We start from the raw sequence: 16,599 nt of genomic DNA on the forward strand, positions 1-16,599 counted from the left end.
TATATATACATGCCCCCACTATTACAGCCCCCCCTGTATATATACATGCCCCCACTATTACAGCGCCCTGTATATATACATGGCCCCACTATTACAGCGCCCCCTGTATTATACATGCCCCCACTATTACAGCGCCCTGTATATATACATGCCCCCACTATTACAGCCCCCTGTATATATACATGCCCCCACTATTACAGCGCCCCCTGTATATATACATGCCCCCACTATTACAGCCCCCTGTATATATACATGCCCCCACTATTACAGCCCCCTGTATATATACATGTCCCCACTATTACAGCCCCCTGTATATATACATGCCCCCACTATTACAGCCCCCCTGTATATATACATGCCCCCACTATTACAGCCCCCTGTATATATACATGCCCCACTATTACAGCCCCCTGTATATATACATGCCCCCACTATTACAGCCCCCTGTATATATACATGCCCCCACTATTACAGCCCCCCTGTATATATACATGCCCCCACTATTACAGCGCCCCCTGTATATATACATGCCCCCACTATTACAGCCCCTGTATATATACATGGCCCCACTATTACAGCCCCCTGTATATATACATGCCCCCACTATTATAGCGCCCCCTGTATATATACATGCCCCCACTATAATAGCGCCCCCTGTATATATACATGCCCCCACTATTACAGCCCCCTGTATATATACATGCCCCCACTATTACAGCGCCCCCTGTATATATACATGCCCCCACTATTACAGCGCCCTGTATATATACATGGCCCCACTATTACAGCGCCCCCTGTATATATACATGGCCCCACTATTACAGCACCCCCTGTATATATATACATGCCCCCACTATTACAGCCCCCTGTATATATACATGCCCCCACTATTACAGCCCCCCCTGTATATATACATGGCCCCACTATTACAGCCCCCTGTATATATATACATGCCCCCACTATTACAGCCCCCTGTATATATACATGCCCCCACTATTACAGCCCCCTGTATATATACATTCCCCCACTATTACAGCCCCCTGTATATATACATGCCCCCACTATTACAGCCCCCCCTGTATATACATGCCCCCACTATTACAGCCCCCTGTATATATACATGGCCCCCACTATTACAGCCCCCTGTATATGTACATGGCCCCCACTATTACAGCCCCCCTGTATATATACATGCCCCCACTATTACAGCGCCCCCTGTATATATACATGCCCCCACTATTACAGCCCCCCCTGTATATATACATGGCCCCACTATTACAGCCCCCTGTATATATATATATATACATGCCCCCACTATTACAACCCCCCCTGTATATATACATGCCCCACTATTACAGCGCCCCCTGTATATATACATGCCCCCACTATTACAGCGCCCTGTATATATACATGGCCCCACTATTACAGCCCCCCTGTATATATACATGCCCCCACTATTACAGCCCCCTGTATATATACATGCCCCCACTATTACAGCCCCCTGTATATATACATGGCCCCACTATTACAGCGCTCCCTGTATATATATACATGCCCCCACTATTACAGCCCCCTGTATATATACATGCCCCCACTATTACAGCCCCCCCTGTATATATACATGGCCCCACTATTACAGCCCCCTGTATATATATATACATGCCCCCACTATTACAGCCCCCTGTATATATACATGCCCCCACTATTACAGCCCCCTGTATATATACATGCCCCCACTATTACAGCCCCCTGTATATATACATTCCCCCACTATTACAGCCCCCTGTATATAATACATGCCCCCACTATTACAGCCCCCCCTGTATATATACATGCCCCCACTATTACAGCGCCCCCTGTATATATACATGCCCCCACTATTACAGCCCCCCCCTGTATATATACATGCCCCCACTATTACAGCCCCCTGTATATATACATGCCCCCACTATTACAGCCCCCTGTATATATACATGGCCCCACTATTACAGCCCCCCCTGTATATATACATGGCCCCCACTATTACAGCCCCCTGTATATATACATGCCCCCACTATTACAGCCCCCTGTATATATACATGCCCCCACTATTACAGCGCCCCCTGTATATATACATGCCCCCACTATTACAGCCCCCTGTATATATACATGGCCCCACTATTACAGCCCCCCCTGTATATATACATGCCCCCACTATTACAGCCCCCTGTATATATACATGCCCCCACTATTACAGCGCCCCCTGTATATATACATGCCCCCACTATTACAGCCCCCTGTATATATACATGCCCCCACTATTACAGCCCCCTGTATATATACATGCCCCCACTATTACAGCGCTCCTGATGGTGAGAGGTCACTATATACACTCAGCGGCCACTTTATTAGGTACACCATGCTAGTAACGGGTTGGACCCCCTTTTGTCTTCAGAACTGCCTCAATTCTTGGTGGCATAGATACAACAAGGTGCTGGAAGCTTCCTCAGAGATTTTGGTCCATAGTGACATGATGACATCACACAGTTGCCGCAGATTTGTCGGCTGCACATCCATGATGCCAATCTCCCGTTCCACCACATCCCAAAGATGCTCTATTGGATTGAGATCTGGTGACTGTGGAGGCCATTGGAGTACAGTGACCTCATTGTCATGTTCAAGAAACCAGTCTGAGATGATTCTAGCTTTATGACATGGCGCATTATCCTGCTGAAAGTAGCCATCAGATGTTGGGTCCATTGTGGTCATAAAGGGATGGACATGGTCACCAACAATACTCAGGTAGGCTGTGGCGTTGCAACCATGCTCAATTGGTACCAAGGGGCCCAAAGAGTGCCAAGAAAATATTCCCCACACATGACACCACCACCACCAGCCTGAACCGTTGATACAAGGCAGGATGGATCCATGCTTTCATGTTGTTGACGCCAAATTCTGACCCTACCATCCGAATGTCGCAGCAGAAATCGAGACTCGTCAGACCAGGCAACGTTTTTCCAATCTTCTACTGTCCAATTTCGATGAGCTTGTGCAAATTGTAGCCTCAGTTTCCTGTTCTTAGCTGAGCGGAGTGGCCCCCGGTGTGGTCTTCTGCTGCTGTAGCCCATACTGTGTACTGTGCGTTCAGAGATGCTCTTCTGCCTACCTTGGGTGTAACGGTTGGCTATTTGAGTCACTGTTGCCTTTCTATCAGCTGGAACCAGTCTGCCCATTCTCCTCTGACCTCTGGCATCAACAAGGCATTTCCGCCCACAGAACGGCCGCTCACTGGATGGTTTTTCTTTTTCGGACCATTCTCTGTAAACCCTAGAGATGGTTGTGCGTGAAAATCCCAGTAGATCAGCAGTTTCTGAAATACTCAGACCAGCCCTTCTGGCACCAACAACCATGCCACGTTCAAAGGCCTCACATCACCTTTCTTCCCCATACTGATGCTCGGTTTGAACTGCAGGAGATTGTCTTGACCATGTCTACATGCCTAAATGCACTGAGTTGCCGCCATGTGATTGGCTGATTAGAAATTAAGTGGTAACGTGCAGTTGGACAGGGGTACCTAATAAAGTGGCCGGTGAGTGTATATATATACCACTATTACAGCGCCCCCTGCTGACCCTCTCCTCCCGCTGCTGGTTTGCTGAGATTCGGCTCCAGCCATGAACTTCTGCTCCAGACTCAGATTTGGCAGCTGATGATGGTCCGGGGTGGGGGCAGTGCGGGGGGCCGGGGTGATGACCTCTGTAATCTGGGGTAAAGGTTGTGATTGCGGTGGATTATATCACTATTATGTGTCATTATCATTTATAGACCCCTGAGGGCTCTGATTCTGGGGTCTCCTCCTCCTCCGACTGTGTTGCTGGTTGTCCGGCTCTCTCTCTGGTTCTCCGACTGGTTCTCTGGATCTCTCTTTCTGGTTTTGGGGTCTCTCTGGTTGTTTCTGTGGTCTCTCTAGGGTCCCCTTGGTTCTCTGGCTGTCCCTCTGAGTCCGGGGTCTCTCTGGGTCTGGGGTCTCTCCAGTTCTCCAGCTGTCTCTCTAGGGTCTCTTTGGTTCTCCGGCTGTCTCTCCAGTTCTCTGGCTGTCTCTCTGGTTCTCTGGCTTTCTCTCTAGGGTCTTTTTGGTTGTCCAGCTGTCTCTCTGGGGTCTCTGGTTCTCTAACTGTCTCTCTGGGTCAGAAGTCTCTCCGGCTGTCTCTCCAGTTCTTCTGCTGTCTCTCCGGCTTTCTCTCCAGTTCTCCGGCTGTCTCTCCAGTTCTTCTGCTGTCTCTCCAGTTCTTCTGCTGTCTCTCCGGCTGTCTCTCCAGTTCTCCGGCTGTCTCTCCAGTTCTCCGGCTGTCTCTCCGACTGTCTCTCCAGTTCTCCGGCTGTCTCTCCATTTCTTCTGCTGTCTCTCCAGCTGTCTCTCCAGTTCTCCGGCTGTCTCTCCAGTTCTCCGGCTGTCTCTCCAGTTCTCCGGCTGTCTCTCCAGTCCTCCAGCTGTCTCTCCGGCTGTCTCTCCAGTCCTCCAGCTGTCTCTCCAGGTCTCCGGCTGTCTCTGATTACCATTTTTTTTTACTTTCAGATAATAAACTTCTGGAAAAGTCGGTGTTTCTAAAAGATCTGACAGATAAAATCCAGACTGATCCGATCGTGTCACCGGGGGTCCACCATGCTGCTAGGTGGGAGTGTATCACACGTCTGCTGTATCTAAGCCTCTGCTGTATGAATGGGCTGCTGCTAAGTCTGTGTATCTAAGCAGTTGTCATACTCTGTTCAGATGCTGTATCTAATCCTATCATGTGTGATACCATCTGCTGTATCTAATCCCATTGTGTGATACCATCTGCAGTGTCACTAGGGTTACGGCAGTGGTTATTGGTGAAGGAATGAGGCCTTGGTTTTGGCCGTCCATACATCGCTGGTTGCCATGGCGACCGCCGTCAATCTACCAATATCTACAGCCTGAACAAATCCTTAAAGGGATTCTCCAGAATGAGAAAAAGAGAACCCCCCCCCCCCCGTCCTCAGGATGTGTGTGGAATTACTAGCTAGCTCCATTCACTTCAATGGAACTGAGCTGTAATACCAAACACCGCCTGAGGACAGGGGGGCGCTGCTTATAGAAGCCATATGTGTCTTATCCAGCAGTCATGTAACACATGTATCTAAGCCCGTCCTGCGCTCTAGTCACCATGGCGTCTCCCTGTGTTGTCCCCTTCTCTGTATCGCAGGATCCTCTCGGAGGGGCCGCCGGTGGCCGTGTTGGCAGATCCCCCCGCACTACAGCAGGAAATCGCAGAGCTCCACATCTACAATGGGGAGGTAATGCTGCGCTGTGACTATGGGGGGCGGGTGTGACTGGGAGGGGGGCGCTGTGACTATGGGGGGCGGGTGTGTGTGTGCTGTGACTATGGGGGGGGAGGGGGGCGCTGTGATTATGGGAGGGGGGCGCGCTGTGATTATGGGAGGGGGAGCGCTGTGACTATGGAAGGGGGAGCGCTGTGACTATGGGAGGGGGAGCGCTCTGACTATGGGGGGGTGCTGTGATTATGGGGGGGAGCGCTGTGACTATGGGGGGGGAGCTGTGATTATGGGAGGGGGGCGCTGTGATTATGGGAGGGGGAGTGCTGTGATTATGGGAGGGGGAGCGCTGTGACTGGGGGGGTGCTGTGATTATGGGAGGGGGGCGCTGTGATTATGGGAGGGGGGCGCTGTGATTATGGGGGGAGCGCTGTGATTATGGGGGGAGCGCTGTGACTATAGGGGGGAGCGCTGTGACTATGGGAGGGGGGCGCTGTGACTATGGGAGGGGGGCGCTGTGACTGGGAGGGGGGGCGCTGTGACTGGGAGGGGGGCGCTGTGACTGGGAGGGGGAGCGCTGTGACTGGGAGGGGGGCGCTGTGACTGGGAGGGGGAGCGCTGTGACTATGGGGGGGAGCGCTGTGACTATGGGAGGGGGGCGCTGTGACTGGGAGGGGGAGCGCTGTGACTGGGAGGGGGGCGCTGTGACTGGGAGGGGGGCGCTGTGACTGGGAGGGGGAGCGCTGTGACTGGGAGGGGGGCGCTGTGACTGGGAGGGGGAGCGCTGTGACTATGGGGGGGAGCGCTGTGACTATGGGAGGGGGGCGCTGTGACTGGGAGGGGGAGCGCTGTGACTGGGAGGGGGGCGCTGTGACTGGGAGGGGGAGCGCTGTGACTATGGGAGGGGGGTGCTGTGACTATGGGAGGGGGGTGCTGTGACTGGGAGGGGGGTGCTGTGACTGGGAGGGGAGCGCTGTGATTATGGGAGGGGGACGCTGTGATTATGGGGGGAGCGCTGTGATTATGGGGGGAGCGCTGTGATTATGGGGGGAGCGCTGTGACTATAGGGGGGAGCGCTGTGACTATGGGAGGGGGGCGCTGTGACTGGGAGGGGGGTGCTGTGACTGGGAGGGGGGCGCTGTGACTGGGAGGGGGGCGCTGTGACTATGGGGGGGAGCGCTGTGACTATGGGAGGGGGGCGCTGTGACTGGGAGGGGGGGCGCTGTGACTGGGAGGGGGAGCGCTGTGACTGGGAGGGGGAGCGCTGTGACTGGGAGGGGGGCGCTGTGACTGGGAGGGGGAGCGCTGTGACTATGGGAGGGGGAGCGCTGTGACTGGGAGGGGGGTGCTGTGACTGGGAGGGGAGCGCTGTGACTATGGGAGGGGGGCGCTGTGACTATGGGAGGGGGGTGCTGTGACTGGGAGGGGAGCGCTGTGACTATGGGAGGGGGGTGCTGTGACTGGGAGGGGGGCGCTGTGACTGGGAGGGGAGCGCTGTGACTGGGGGGGGAGCGCTGTGACTGGGGGGGGGGAGCGCTGTGACTATGGGAGGGGGGCGCTGTGACTGGGAGGGGAGCGCTGTGACTATGGGAGGGGGGTGCTGTGACTGGGAGGGGAGCGCTGTGACTGGGAGGGGAGCGCTGTGACTGGGGGGGGGAGCGCTGTGACTGGGGGGGGGAGCGCTGTGACTATGGAGGGGGGCGCTGTGACTATGGGAGGGGGGCGCTGTGACTGGGAGGGGGGCGCTGTGACTGGGAGGGGGGCGCTGTGACTGGGAGGGGGGCGCTGTGACTGGGAGGGGGGCGCTGTGACTGGGAGGGGGGTGCTGTGACTGGGAGGGGGGCCGCTGTGATTATTGGGGGGTGACCCCCCCCCCCCACCTTTCCCTCATCTTCCTGTAGATTTACATTGTGATACCCTGTTATATCTGTGGCCCCTGGGGCCCCGTCGGTCGAGCTCCGTCCTCCATCGCTTGTTTCTTGTACTTGCAGTTGGCGTTTCAGGCCTGCGAGCTGAAGAAGAAGGTGCAGGAGCGGGACGAGGAGCTGAAGAGGCAGAAGTGCAGGTGGGACAGTCACTGTGGCCCCCGGGGCCCTCACCCCTTGTCTGCTCTCTCCAGGCAGGAAGCTGAGGTTACATTGTATCTCCTGGTTGCCATGGAAACCGCTGTTTTAAAAAGAATTTAAACCAAACAATGTAACAATATAAATAAACAGCTGGTAGAATGCAGCTGTGGGTGTGAAACAGCGCCACTCCTGTCCTCAGGTTGGGGGTGGCATTGCAGCTCTAGGTGTGAAACAGCGCCGCTCCTGTCCTCAGGTTGGGGGCGGTATTGCAGCTCTAGGTGTGAAACAGCGCCGCTCCTGTCCTCAGGTTGGGGGCGGTATTGCAGCTCTAGGTGTGAAACAGCGCCGCTCCTGTCCTCAGGTTGGGGGTGGCATTGCAGCTCTAGGTGTGAAACAGCGCCACTCCTGTCCTCAGGTTGGGGGCGGTATTGCAGCTCTAGGTGTGAAACAGCGCCGCTCCTGTCCTCAGGTTGGGGGCGGTATTGCAGCTCTAGGTGTGAAACAGCGCCGCTCCTGTCCTCAGGTTGGGGGTGGCATTGCGGCTCTAGGTGTGAAACAGCGCCACTCCTGTCCTCAGGTTGGGGGCGGTATTGCAGCTCAGCCTCATTAAATAAATGGAGCTGAATTGTAATACCACACACAACCTGAGGACGAGGGTGGCACTGTGTTTTTTCTTATCCTGGAAACCATAGTAATGCAGGAGATGGTGGGATCTCTGTGTAGCCTGAAGACCACCGCACATCCCGTCAGGGGCTCGGGCTACTGCTCGGCCCCCTTATCCCCTATACCAGGGGTGAGGAACCTCCAGCTGATTATACGTAAGCTTTAGCTTCTACTCTCCAGGGATGATGGGAGTTGTAGCAGCACCACCTAGTGGTAGGAGGATGTAATAACTAATTCTGACCTTTCTCTCCGTCAGCATCTCCTTCCTCTCCACCCAAGTGGACGATCACGGACGCCAGTGTCAGTGCCTGCAGGATGAGACTGCCCGCCTGGACTCCTCCAATGCCGACCTGAAGAGAGACTATGACCAGCTGCTGGCACAGCGCCTCCTGCTGGAGGAGAGGCTGCATGAGGCTGAGGAGCAGGAGCGAGAACTCATCGGAACTATGACCAAGAAGAAGGCCCTGGAGGCGGAGCATCAGAACAACGTCAATGAGAGGCCAGTCATGTGACCCGAGTAGGGGGGGGGGGGGGTATTGTGATTATATAATATAATACCGCATAGTTGATACTGCTACTCAGGGTCAGGGACGCTGCCAGGTCGGGGGGGCAGGTGACAGCTGCAGTGTCAGCTCCTCGTGAGCGATCCTCAGCAATCGCTATATTCACATAGTGTTACCATATAACACCGGATCTGTTTATACAGGAGGAAGGAAGAAATGTGGAGACGCCTGTTAGGAAAAGCCTTACGGAAGACGGTCAGTGCCGAAGGGTGAGTAACAGCAGAATAGTGAGCGCAGCTCTGGAGGATGAGACATAATGTAACAGCAGAATAGTGAGCGCAGCTCTGGAGGATGACAGGATGTAACAGCAGAATAGTGAGTGCAGCTCTGGAGGATGAGACATGATGTAACAGCAGAATAGTGAGTGCAGCTCTGGAGGATGAGACATGATGTAACAACAGAATAGTGAGTGCAGCTCTGGAGGATGACACATGATGTAACAGCAGAATAGTGAGTGCAGCTCTGGGGATGAGACATGATGTAACAGCAGAATAGTGAGTGCAGCTCTGGGGGATGAGACAGGATGTAACAGCAGAATAGTGAGTGCAGCTCTGGAGGTGACTGGAGTACATACCTGCCTTACCAGAGATGCATCTTGTTGATCGCTGCACGGACTGACGTTTCTCTGGTGCTTTTCCTTGTAGAATAGAGTGCGCTGATCCCCCGCAGATCCTGCTGTCAGTGTTCTGGCCCCCCGCCCTCCCGCCTGTATCGGTCACGCTGTAAGGACATGGTGTGCCCCCCGCTCTTGTCTGTCCGGCAGAGGTTTCCATCTGTCCTATATATCCTGGCTCCTTTATTCCCTGTTATACGGAGAGCAGTGACCTGTATATATGTGCAGGGGGAGGAGCTGATCCTTTGGGGGTGGAGCCAGCTGCTGATTGTTGAATACACCCCTCACCTTTAAGAAGGCGGGTTTCTGTGGTTGAGGGGGTGGAGCTATAATCCTGAGAATGTACAGTCTTACCCCTGAGGCCTGCAGTGATGTTGCAGTATACCGCCCTCTGCTGCCTGGGGGAGGAATCACACAAGGGACAGTCTGAAAACCTCTCCTACCAGGTCCATGTGTAACCCCGGTGATGGGCGACCACCTCCCGACCACCATCTATTCACTGATCACACAGTGGGATCTTTCTGAGTGTGTGCAATGTTTGGTCACCTGTCACAGCTATGACATCACAGCTATGACATCACAGCCTGGGTTTGGGGATATCACCCAGAGGATTACCTGTAGGTTGTTTCCTGTTTTAGGGACATCCGTCACAGACTCCACACGGACCTGTGTGACTCCAGCAGCCTGGAGATGTCTGGCAGCCCGGAAATAGAGAAAACTATCTCCAGGAAGAGCAGGTGAGGCAATCCGTGGTTATAACTACTATAATATATATAATACTGCCCCCTGGGCCCGGACTGGCCCACCGGGGGGCCGGGGAATCTCACGGTGGGCCCTGAACTCTAGCATACAGCTAAGTATATACAGCTCATATACACTGGATATCTGCACCAACTTTCCATATATGATTACTGTGAGCATACTGAGGAGCTGGCAGGAGCAAGGGGTGGGGGGTAAGGCATACATATAATGGTGCGCTCCAGGGCTCCTCCCCAACTCTCTGGGCCCTTCCTCCCTGCTCTCTGACACAGGACACCATCCTATCAGCCTGCAGGAGATCACTACAAACGTCCAATCAAAATACACACATAACATATAGTATGCACACAACATAACATATAGTATACACATAACATATAGTATACACATAACATAACATATAGTATACACATAACATAACATATAGTATGCACACAACATAACATATAGTATACACATAACATAACATATAGTATGCACACAATATAACATATAGTATACACATAACATAACATATAGTATACACATAACATAACATATAGTATGCACACAATATAACATATAGTATACACATAACATAACATATGTGTATACTATGTTATATTGTGTGCATACTATGTTATATTGTGTGCATACTATATGTTATATTATGTGTATACTATATGTTATATTGTGTGCATACTATGTTATGTTATGTGTATACTATATGTTATATTGTGTGCATACTATGTTATGTTATGTGTATACTATATGTTATATTGTGTGCATACTATATGTTATGTGCATACTATATGTTATGTTATGTGTATACTATATGTTATATTGTGTGCATACTATATGTTATGTGCATACTATATGTTATGTTATGTGTATACTATATGTTATATTGTGTGCATACTATAACATAACATATAGTATGCACACAATATAACATATAGTATACACATAACATAACATATAGTATGCACACAATATAACATATAGTATACACATAACATAACATATAGTATGCACACAATATAACATATAGTATACACATAACATAACATATAGTATGCACACAATATAACATATAGTATACACATAACATAACATATAGTATGCACACAAAATAACATATAGTATGCACATAACATACAACCAGGATACACATAACATAACATATAGTATGCACATAACATAACATATAGTATGCACATAACATATATAGTATGCACACAATATAACATATAGTATGCACATAACATACAACCAGGATACACATAACATATAGTATACACATAACATAACATACAACCAGTATACACATAACATATAGTATGTACATAACATACATCCAGTATACACATGTAACATATAGTATGCACACAACATAACATACAACCAGTATACACATAGAACATATAGTATGTACACAACATAACATACATCCAGTATACACACACAACATATAGTATACTCATAACATATAGTATGCACATAACATAACATATAGTATACACATAACATAACATACATCCAGTATACACACACAACATATAGTATACTCATAACATATAGTATGCACATAACATAACATATAGTATACACATAACATACATCCAGTATACACATAACATATAGTATGCACATAACATAACATACAACCAGTATACACATAACATACAACCAGGATACACATAACATATAGTATGCACATAACATAACATACATCCAGTATACACACACAACATATAGTATACTCATAACATATAGTATGCACATAACATAACATATAGTATACACATAACATAACATACAACCAGTATACACATAGAACATATAGTATACACACATAACATATAGTATAGACATAACAGTATACACATGCACATAACATAACAGTATACACATGCACATAACATAACAGTATACACATGCACATATACATCCAGTATACATGACATAACATCCAGTATACCCATAACATTCATCCAGTATACACACATAACACATGCAGTATACACATATACACTGTATATGTGTATTTTTGCACTACAATAAATAGGTCCACGAGGGTGTACAAGAGTGAGTGCAGCTCCTCTGGTTTTTCATTTTTCCTATAACTACTATAATACCACCCTCTTCTCTGTATACTGCTATATACTGTGTTCAGGATTTCTTCTCTCTTCCAGGTCTCAGTCAATGATTTCTTTAGGTTCATCTAAAGTTATGGGAGCCCTGCGGAGTCTGTTTGAGTGAGTATGGCGGGTGTAGTATATGGTGTATAGTGATATGATATAGTATATGGTGTATAGTTATATGGTGTAGTATATGGTGTGTAGGATATGATGTGTAGTATATGGTATGATGTAGTGTATATGTGATGTGTAGTATATGGTGTATAGTTATATAATGTAGGATATGATGTAGTATATGGTGTATATTTATATGATGTAGTATATGGTGTGTAGGATATAATGAGTAAGATATGATTTAGTATATAGTGTTTGATATGGTGTAGTATATGGTGCAGTAATACGGTGTAGTATATGATGTGTAGGATATGATGTAGTATATGGATTTTGATATGATGTAGTATATGGTGTAGGATATGATTAAAGTATATGGTGTAGTGTAGTATATGGTATGATGTAGTATATGTGATGTAGTGTATATATGTATGTATATGTATATGGTGTATGATATGATGTAGTTGTAACCTCTTTACTGTGTATAAAAAAGCGCTGCGGAATCTGTTGCCGCTATACAAATAAATATTATATGGTGTGTAGGATATGATGTAGTATATGGTGTGTAGGATATGATATAGTATGTGGTGTGTAGAATATGATGTAGTATATAGTGTAGGATATGATGTGTAGTATATGGTGTGTAGGATATGATGGAGTATATGGTGTATGATATGATGTAGTGATATGATGTGTAGGATATGGTGTAGTATATGGTGTGTAGGATATGGTTAAGTATATGATTTCTAGTATATGGTGTATGATATGATGTAGTTATATGGTGTGTAGGACATGATGTGTTGTATATTGTGTATGATATGATGTAGTGATATGATGTGTAGAATATGATGTAGAATATGGTGTGTAGGATATGGTGTAGTATATGATTAGTAGTTTATGATTTGTAGTATATGGTGTGTAGGATATGGTGTATATGATTAGTAGTTTATGATTTGTAGTATATGGTGTGTAAGATATGGTGTATGATATGATGTGTAGTATATGGTGTGTAGGATATGGTGTAGTATATGATTTGTAGTATATGGTGTGTAAGATATGGTAAAGGATATGGTGTAGTATAATGTGCCGTAATATGCATGGTTTAGGATATGGTGCCGAAATATTGGGTGTATGATATGGTGTGTAGTATATGATGTGCTCTTCAGGACGATACCATCTGATTTATGATGTGTAGTATATGGTGTAGTGTAGTATATGGTATGATGTAAAATATATGTATATGTGATGTGTAGGATATGGTATGATGTAGTATATATGTATATGTGATGTGTAGTATATGTATGATATGGTATGATGTGTAGTATATGGTGTGTAGGATATGGTGTAGTATATGGTGTAGGATATGGTGTGTAGTATAATGTGCTGTAATTTGGTGTAGGATATGGTGTATGATATGATATAGTTATATGGTGAGTAGGATATGGTGTTTAGGATGTGGTGTAGGATATGATGTGTAGGGTATGGTGTAGTATATTGTGGTGTAATATAGTGTAGTATATGGTGTGTAGGATATGATGTAGGACATGGTGTATGATATGTGTAGTATATGGTGTGTAGTGTAGGGTATGGTGTGTAGTGTAGCATATGGTATGATGTGTAGTATATGGTATGATGTAGCATATATGTATATGTGATGTGTAGTATATGCTGTATGATATAATGTAGTATATGGTGTATGATTTGATGTAGTTGTAACCTCTTTACTGTGTATAAAAAAAAAGCGCTGCGAAATCTGTTGTCGCTATACAAATAAATATTATTATTATTATTTGATGTTGAGGATATGATGTAGTGGTGATATGATGTAGTTATATGATGTGTAGGATATGATGTGTTGTGTATGGTGTAGGATATGATGTGTAGGATATGATGTGTAGGATATGATGTGTAGGATATGATGTGTAGGATATGATGTGTAGGATATGATGTGTAGGATATGATGTGTAGGATATGATGTGTAGGATATGATGTGTAGGATATGATGTGTAGGATATGATGTGTAGGATATGATGTGTAGGATATGATGTGTAGGATATGATGTGTAGGATATGATGTGTAGGATATGATGTGTTGTATATGGTGTATGATATGGTGTGTAGGATATGGTGTAGTATATGATTTGTAGTATATGGTGTGTAAGATATGGTAAAGGATATGGTGTAGTATAATGTGCCGTAATATGCATGGTTTAGGATATGGTGCCGAAATATTGGGTGTATGATATGGTGTGTAGTATATGATGTGCTCTTCAGGACAATACCGTCTGATTTATGATGTGTAGTGTAGTATATGGTATGATTTAAAATATATGTATATGTGATGTGTAGTATATTGTATGATGTAGTATATATGTATATGTGATGTGTAGTATATGTATGATGTGTAGGATATGGTGTGTAGTATAATGTGCTGTAATTTGGTGTAGGATATGGTGTATGATATGATGTAGTTATATGGTGAGTAGAATATTGTGTATGATATGATGTGTAGGATATGGTGTGTAGTTTATGGTGTAGGAGATGATGTAGGATATGGTGTAGGATATGATGTAGTTATATGGTGTGTAGGATATTGTGTATGATATGATGTGTAGTTTATGGTGTAGTATATGGTGTTTAGGATATGGTGTAGGATATGATGTGTAGGGTATGGTGTAGTATATTGTGATGTAATATAGTGTAGTATATGGTGTGTAGAATATGATGTAGTATATGGTGTATGATGTACTTATATAATGTGTAGGATATGATGTAGGACATGGTGTATGATATGTGTAGTATATGGTGTGTAGTGTAGGGTATGGTGTGTAGTGTAGCATATGGTATGATGTGTAGTATATGGTATGATGTAGCATATATGTATATGTTATGTGTAGTATATGCTGTATGATATGGTGTAGTATATGGTGTATGATTTGATGTAGTTGTAACCTCTTTATTGTGTATAAAAAAAAAAGCGCTGCGGAATCTGTTGGTGCTATACAAATAAATATTATTATTATTATTTGGTGTTGAGGATATGATGTAGTATATGGTGTATGATATGATGTAGTTATATGATGTGTAGGATATGATGTGTTGTATATGGTGTATGATATGATGTGTAGTATATGGGGTGTAGGATATGGTGCAGTATATGCTGTGTAGGATATGATGTAAAGGATATGGTGTAGTATTATGTGCCGTAATATGCATGGTGTAGGATATGGTGCAGTAATATGGTGTGTAGGATATGATGTGCTCTTTAGGACGATACCGTCTGATTTATGATGTGGGGGTCATTATGGGGTGTGATGTATGATGTGAAGGATCAGTATCAGGGGGACCCCCTCTATTACTCGGGGAGGGATTGATTAATCCGCAGTGTAAGATTATTCCTTCTTTATCTCTTCCCTTAGTTTTCGGAGGCCGCAGGATGATTGCAGCATGGATGATGACTGGTACCATCACCCCAGTGTGTGTGTCATCTGCTGCCCACCCAGGAGAGCGCTCTACAGCAAGGTGAGGAGCCCACCCGCTGCACATACAGCTCACAGAGCATTGTCTACACTGGATACAGCAGGACTAGCTATGTACAATGTATCAGTCTGGAGCTCACAGAGCATTGTCTACACTGGATACAGCTGAGAGCAGGACTAGCTATGTACAATGTATCAGGCAGTAGAGCTCACAGAGCATTGTCTACACTGGATATAGCTGAGAGCAGGACTAGCTATGTACAATTTATCAGTCTGGAGCTCACAGAGCATTGTCTACACTGGATACAGCTGAGAGCAGGACTAGCTATGTACAATGTATCAGGCAGTAGAGCTCACAGAGCATTGTCTACACTGGATACAGCTGAGAGCAGGACTAGCTATGTACAATGTATCAGGCAGTAGAGCTCACAGAGCATTGTCTACACTGGATACAGCTGAGAGCAGGACTAGCTATGTACAGTGTATCGGTCTGGAGCTCACAGAGCATTGTCTGCACTGGATATGGTCATGTGACTTGACTCTTTCAGGAGGTCCATGACTCTGAGGTGCATGCAGTGAAGTTTAGCCCTACATCCAGGACGGTGGCCACGGGCGGAGCGGACCGGGTGGTGAAGATCTGGGGTGTTCTCGGAGGTGAGGGGCTGTAATCTGAGCTGCGGCTGCAGGGTGCGGGATGCAGGGGAACCGGTTCTGTGGCGTCTGTTACTATGCGGGGGGAATGTCAGCGGGGTTTTCCTTTAAATAACTGCCTGTTCGGTTCCTGTTTATTGTGTCAACACTGAGAGCGTGAGCTCTGCGGCCAAGCATGTCACCTATGTGTATGTCTCTACAGGGCAGCTCCAGGGCCAGCAGGTGCTACAGGGAAGCAATGGCGGCATCACTAGCATCGACTTCGACCCCTCGGTATGTATCATGTACGGCCGCGAGCCGG

At 46.8% G+C, this 16,599-nt stretch overlaps 1 protein-coding gene across 2 annotated transcripts in view; it reads left to right on the plus strand.

Annotated features, from left to right (window-relative positions):
* The window catches only part of ATG16L2 (autophagy related 16 like 2), a 47,470-nt gene that overhangs the window by 10,617 nt on the left and 20,254 nt on the right, over positions 1–16,599 (plus strand). For both annotated transcript variants that reach the window (XM_069969465.1, XM_069969464.1), the window contains exons 2-11: positions 4,556–4,652; positions 5,205–5,295; positions 7,266–7,339; positions 8,260–8,502; positions 8,710–8,775; positions 9,818–9,916; positions 12,113–12,175; positions 15,588–15,690; positions 16,196–16,301; positions 16,501–16,571. In XM_069969465.1, the coding sequence (XP_069825566.1) occupies positions 4,556–4,652; positions 5,205–5,295; positions 7,266–7,339; positions 8,260–8,502; positions 8,710–8,775; positions 9,818–9,916; positions 12,113–12,175; positions 15,588–15,690; positions 16,196–16,301; positions 16,501–16,571 (1,013 nt within the window). The remainder of the gene's footprint in view (positions 1–4,555; positions 4,653–5,204; positions 5,296–7,265; positions 7,340–8,259; positions 8,503–8,709; positions 8,776–9,817; positions 9,917–12,112; positions 12,176–15,587; positions 15,691–16,195; positions 16,302–16,500; positions 16,572–16,599) is intronic.

This window comes from Dendropsophus ebraccatus, chromosome 5, assembly GCF_027789765.1.
Source record: "Dendropsophus ebraccatus isolate aDenEbr1 chromosome 5, aDenEbr1.pat, whole genome shotgun sequence".
Taxonomy (NCBI): Eukaryota; Metazoa; Chordata; class Amphibia; order Anura; family Hylidae; genus Dendropsophus; species Dendropsophus ebraccatus.